The sequence below is a fragment of the Plecotus auritus genome (assembly GCF_963455305.1).
Source record: "Plecotus auritus genome assembly, chromosome: 9".
Lineage (NCBI taxonomy): Eukaryota > Metazoa > Chordata > Mammalia > Chiroptera > Vespertilionidae > Plecotus > Plecotus auritus.
The window spans coordinates 67,853,645-67,859,409 of NC_137783.1; the positions used below are offsets into that span (position 1 = coordinate 67,853,645).

Sequence of the window (5,765 nt, forward strand, 5' to 3'; positions counted from 1 at the left end):
ACCTGTTTGAAGAAATAATAACAGAAAACTTCCCTGATATAGTGAAGAAAAAACCCACATAAATCCAAGAAGCTCACAGAGTCCCAAGCAAAATGAACCCCAAAAGACCGACGCCAAGGCACATTATAATTAAATTGGCAAACACCAATGACAAAGTAAGAATCTTAAAAGTGGCAAGAGAGAGACAGAAAGTTACACACAAAGGAACCCCCATCAGGCTAGCAACTGATTTCTCAACAGAAACTCATCAGGCCAGAAGGGAATGGAATGAAATATACAAAGTCATGCAAAGGAAGTGTCTGAATCCAAGAATACTGTACCCAGCAAGGCTATCAATCAAAATTGAAGGTGAAATCAGGAACTTCACAGACAAAAAAGGACTAAGGGAATTTATTACCACCAAACCAGCAATGCAAGAAATGCTAAAGAGTCTGCTGTAAAAAAAAAAGAAATAGGAAGCGAAGAAGGAACACAGGGTTAAAGAATAAAAATGGCGACAAATAAGTACCTATCAATAATAACTTTAAATGTAAATTGATGGGATGTGGACTTCCCCAACGGCTCCAGCAGCTCCTCGGCTACCCTCTACACCATCGACACCAGCCCTGAGTCCCCCAGCCACTACCTGGTGGACCAACGCATTGACGGCCGTGTCCTCTTCCCAGCCACCGGCTACCTGTGCCTGGTCTGGAGGACACATGGAGCAGATGCCCGTGGCTTTTGAGGACATGACGCTGCACCAGGCCACCATCCTGCCCAAGACGGGCACTGTGCCCCTGGAGGTGCCGCTGCTGGAGGCCTCCCACGCCTTCGAGATGTCTCAGAACGGCAACCTGGTCGTGAGCAGGATGGTGTACCAGTGGGAGGACCCTGACCCCAGGCTCTTCGACAACCAGGACAGCCTGGACGTGGTGGACCCCGCAGACCCCACGGCCACCTTCCGCCTGTCCCAGGGCGATGTGTACAAGGAGCTGCGGCTGCGGGGCTACGACTACGGCCCCCACTTCCAGGACGTCCTCGAGGCCTCCCTCGAAGGCGACACCAGCCAGCTTCTGTGGCAGGACAACTGGGTGACCTTCCTGGACAGCATGCTGAAGATGTCCATCCTGGGCACCCGCCAGCACAGCCTGCGCCTGCCCACCTGCATCGCTGCCATCCACATCAACCCCGCCGCCCACCGGCACAAGGTGCATGCGCTGCAAGGTGAGACCTCAGCGGTTCAGGTGGTGGTGAGCAGCGCTCTGAACAGCACAGCGGCCAGGGGCATCCTCATCTCCGGCCTGCACACCTCGGTGGCCCCGCGGCAGCAGCAGAAGCAGCACGCGCCCATCCTGGAAAAGTTCTGCTTCACGCCGCACGTGGAGGGTGGGTGCCTGGTGGGCAGCACAGCCCTGCAGGAGGAGCTGCAACTGTGCAGTGGTCTGGCACAGGTGCTGCAGACCAAGGTGGCCCAGCAGGGGCTGAAGATGGTGGTGCCTAGGCTGGATGGGGCACAGGCCCCGCGGAAGCCCCTGCAACAGGGCCTGGCTCAGCTGCTGGCATCTGCCTGCCAGCTCAACAGGAACCTGCAGCTGGAGCTGGGCTGGATGCTGGCGCAGGAGCGGCCGGAGCTGCCTGAGGACCCGCTGCTCAGTGGCCTCCTCGACTCCCAGGCGCTCAAGGCCTGCGTGGACACCGCCCTAGAGAAAGTGATGGGCCTCTGCATGAAGGTGGTTGAGGTGCTGGCTGCAGATGGCCACTTGTATTCACGCATCTCGGCGCTGCTCAACACCCAACGCTTGCTGCAGCTGGACTACACGACCACCAACCGCCACCCTCAGGCCCTGGAGGTTGCCCAGGCCAAGCTGCAGCAGCTCAATGTGGCCCTGGGCCAGTGGGACCCCACGGATCCTGCTCCCAGCGGCCTGGGCCCGGCCGACCTGCTGGTGTGCAACTGTGCGCTGGCCACCCTCGGGGACCCGGCCACAGCCCTCGGCAACATGGCCGCTGCCCTCAAGGAGGGGGCTTCCTGCTGTTGCACACACTGCTCAGAGGGCACCCCCTTGGGGAAACACTCGCCTTCCTGACCTGCCCTGAGCCACAGCCGGGCCGGCAGGGCCTACTGGGTCAGGACGCATGGGAGGACCTGCTGTTGGGGGCATCCCTGTGCCTGGTGGCCCTGAAGAGGTCCTTCTATGGCTCCGTGCTCTTCCTGTGCCACCGGCCCGGCCCGCAGGGCAGCCCCGTTTCCTGCCCTTGGAGGACTCCAGCTTCCGATGGGTGGACTCACTCAAGAGCATTCTGGCCAACTCCTCCTCCCAGCCCGTGTGGCTGACGGCCAGCGGCTGTGCCACCTCCGGCATGGTGGGCATGGTCAACTGCCTGCGGAAGGAGCCCGGTGGACACTGGGTCAGTGCATCCTGGTGTTTAACCTCAGCAGCATGTCCCCCGTCCCCCAGCTGGACCCCGGCTCTGCGGAGCTGCAGGAGGTGCTGCGAGGGGACCTGGTGATGAACATCTACCGGGATGGGGCCGGGGGCACCTTCCTCTACTTCCTGCTGGAGCACGTCCCGCCAGAGGGGAGGAGCAGACGGAGCACGACTTCGTGAACGTCCTCACCTGCGGGGACCTGTCCTCCACCTGCTGGGTCTGCTCCCCACTGCGCCACGCCCAGGCCCCCGGCCCCGGCGTCCAGCTCTGCACCATCTACTACGCCTCCCTCAACTTTCGTGACATCATGCTGGCCACGGGCAAGCTGTTTCCTGATGCCATCCCAGGGAAGTGGGCTGCCCGGGACTGCATGCTGGGCATGGAGTTCTCTGACCGAGACCCCAGAGGCAAGCGCGTGATGGGGCTGGTGCCCGCCGAAGGCCTGGCCACCTCCGTTCTGCTGTCCCAGGACTTCCTGTGGGACGTGCCCTCCAACTGGACTGTGAAGGAGGCGGCCTCAGTGCCCGTGGTCTACACCATGGCCTACTACTCGTTGGTGGTGCGCGGGCGCGTGCAGTACGGGGAGACAGTGCTCATCCACTCGGGCTCGGGTGGCGTGGGCCAGGCGGCCATCGCCATCGCCCTCAGCCTGGGCTGCCGCGTCTTCACCACCGTGGGGTCAGCTGAGAAGCGGGCATACCTCCAGGCCAGGTTCCCCCAGCTTGACGACACCAGCTTTGCCAACTCCAGGGACACATCCTTCGAGCAGCACGTGCTCCGGCACAGGGCAGGGAAGGGTGTGGACCTGGTCCTGAACTCGCTGGCAGAGGAGAAGCTGCAGGCCAGCGTGCAGTGCCTGGCTCAGCACGGCCGCTTCCTGGAAATCGGCAAATTCGACCTTTTCAACAACCACCCTCTGGGCATGGCCATCTTCCTGAGGAACATGACCTTCCACGGGATCTTGCTGGACTCCCTCTTCGAAGAGGCCAGCGCCGACTGGCGGGCAGTGGCGGGGCTGCTGCACATGAGCATCCGGGACTGGGTGGTGCAGCCACTCCGCTGCACCATGTTTCCCAAGGACCAGGTGGAGGGCGCCTTCTGCTACATGGCGCAGGGGAAGCACATCGGCAAAGTGCTCGTGCAGGTGCGCGAGGAGAAGCCGGGCGCCGCACTGCAGGGGCCCCCGCCCGCCCTGACCACCGTCGTGTCCAAGCTCTTCTGCCTGGCCCACAAGAGCTACGTCATCTCCAGGGGCCTGCGCGGCTTCTGCCTGGAGCTGGCTCAGTGGCTGGTGCTGCGCGGGGCCCAGAAGCTGGTGCTGACCTCGCGCTCTGGCATCCGCACAGGCTACCAGGCCAAGCAGTTGCGGGAGTGGCGGCGACAGGGCATGCAGGTGCTGGTGTCTACCAGCAACGCCAGCTCCCTGGACAGGGCCTGGGGCCTCATAACCGAGGCTGCACAGCTGGGGCTGGTCGGCGGCGTCTTCAACCTGGCCATGGTCCTGAGGGACCCGATGCTGGAGAATCAGACGCCCGAGCTCTTCCAGGACGTGAACCAGCCCAAGTACAGTGGCACCCTGCACCTGGATAGGGTGACCCGGGAGGCATGCCCCGAGCTGGACTACTTCATGGCCTTCTCCTCGGTGAGCTGTGGGCGTGGCAACGCAGGCCAGACCAACTACGGCTTCGCCAACTCCACCATGGAGCACATATGTGAGCAGCGCAGGCACGACAGCCTCTCAGGCTTCACCGTGCAGTGGGGCTCCATCAGCAACGTGGGCGCCATGCTGGAGACGATGGGGAGCAATGACTCAGTCATTGGGGGGACGCGGCCCTAGCACATCACCTCCTGCCTGGAGGTGCTGGACGTCTTCCTGAGCCAGCCCCACCCCGTGCTGAGCAGCTTCGTGCTGGAGGAGAAGAAGGCCACGGCCCACGGGGACAGTGACGGCCAGCAGGACATGCTGAAGGCCGTGGCCCACATCCTGGGCATACGAGACTTGGCCGCTGTCAACCTGGACAGCTCACTGGGGGACCTGGGCCTGGACTCGCTCATGGGTATGGAGGTGCACCAGACGCTGGAGCGTGAGCACGACCTGGTGCTGTCCATGCGGGACATCCAGCAGCTCACGGTCCGGAAGCTGCAGGACCTGTCCTCCCAGGCCGGCCTGGCCAGTGAGCTGGCGGCTTCCATGCCCAAGGAGGGCAGCCCTGTGCGGCAGCAGGCCCTGCTGAACCTGAGCACCCTGCTGGTGAACCTCGAGGGCCTGACCCTCACACGGCTCAACTTGGTGCAGAGCTCCGAGCGGCCCCTGTTCCTGCTGCACCCCATCGAGGGCTCCACCACCGTGTTCCACAGCCTGGCCACCAAGCTCAGCATCCCCACCTACGGCCTGCAGTGCACCTGAGCCGCACCGCTGGACAGCATCCACAGCCTGGCCGCCTACTACCTCCACTACATCAGGCAGGTTCAGCCTGAGGGGCCCTACCGCATTGCCGGCTACTCCTACGGCGCCTGCATGGCCTTCCAGATGTGCTCGCAGCTGCAGGCGCAGCAGGGCCCCGCCCCCGCACACAACAGCCTCTTCCTATTTGATGGCTCGCACACCAATGTGCTGGCCTACACACAGAGCTACTGCGCGAGGCTGACGCCCGGCTGCAAGGGGGAGGCCCAGGCCGCGGCCATGTGCTTCTTTGTGCAGCAGTTCACGGACACGGAGTACAGCAGGGTGCTGGAGGCGCTGCTGCCCCTCGAGGGCCTGGAGGAGTGTGTGTTGGCCGCTGTGGACATGAGCACACAGAGCCATGCGGGCCTGGACCGCCGTGCGCTCACCTTTGCCACGATCCTTTTACCACAAGCTGTGCACTGCGGAGCAGTACATGCCGCGGGCCACCTACCATGGCAACGTGATGCTGCTCCATACCAAGAAGGGCAGGATGCAGGGCGAGGACCTGGGCGCTGACTACAACCTGTCCCAGGTGTGCGACGGGAAGGTGTCGGTGCACATCATCAAGGGCGACCACCGCACACTGCTGGAGGGCAGCAGCCTGGAGGCCATCCTGGGCATCATCCACGGCACCCTGGCGGAGTCACGCGTCAGCGTGCGGGAGGGCTAGCTGCCCGCCCGGTCCAGCCGCTGGGCCAGGCCTGCACCCTGGTGGCAGCTAGAAGTAGGACTGACGCCTACCCGTGCTGGGCACCTCCCGCAAGGCCACCTCGGCCACCACCTCCACGTGGGTGCGGGGCCAGGACCCGCGCCACTGACTTGGAGGCCTCCCTGGCCTGTGAAGAGTCCACCAAGCCGGGCAAGATCCTGTGAGGCCCAGACTCCACGTGCAGTCCACGTTCGTTGAGGT

General features: G+C 63.1%; 1 protein-coding gene across 1 annotated transcript; it reads left to right on the top strand.

The window, feature by feature from the left end:
* Positions 1 to 538: 538 nt before the first annotated feature.
* LOC308233548 (fatty acid synthase-like) lies at positions 539 to 5,525 on the top strand (the record flags this gene model as incomplete). Its single annotated transcript, XM_080640572.1, is given in 9 exon segments — positions 539 to 696; positions 698 to 1,995; positions 1,998 to 2,213; positions 2,216 to 2,389; positions 2,392 to 2,555; positions 2,558 to 4,243; positions 4,247 to 4,813; positions 4,817 to 5,250; positions 5,252 to 5,525. Coding segments are annotated over 9 exon segments (4,971 nt in total), but the record flags the coding sequence as incomplete, so codon positions are not given.
* Positions 5,526 to 5,765: the final 240 nt, after the last annotated feature.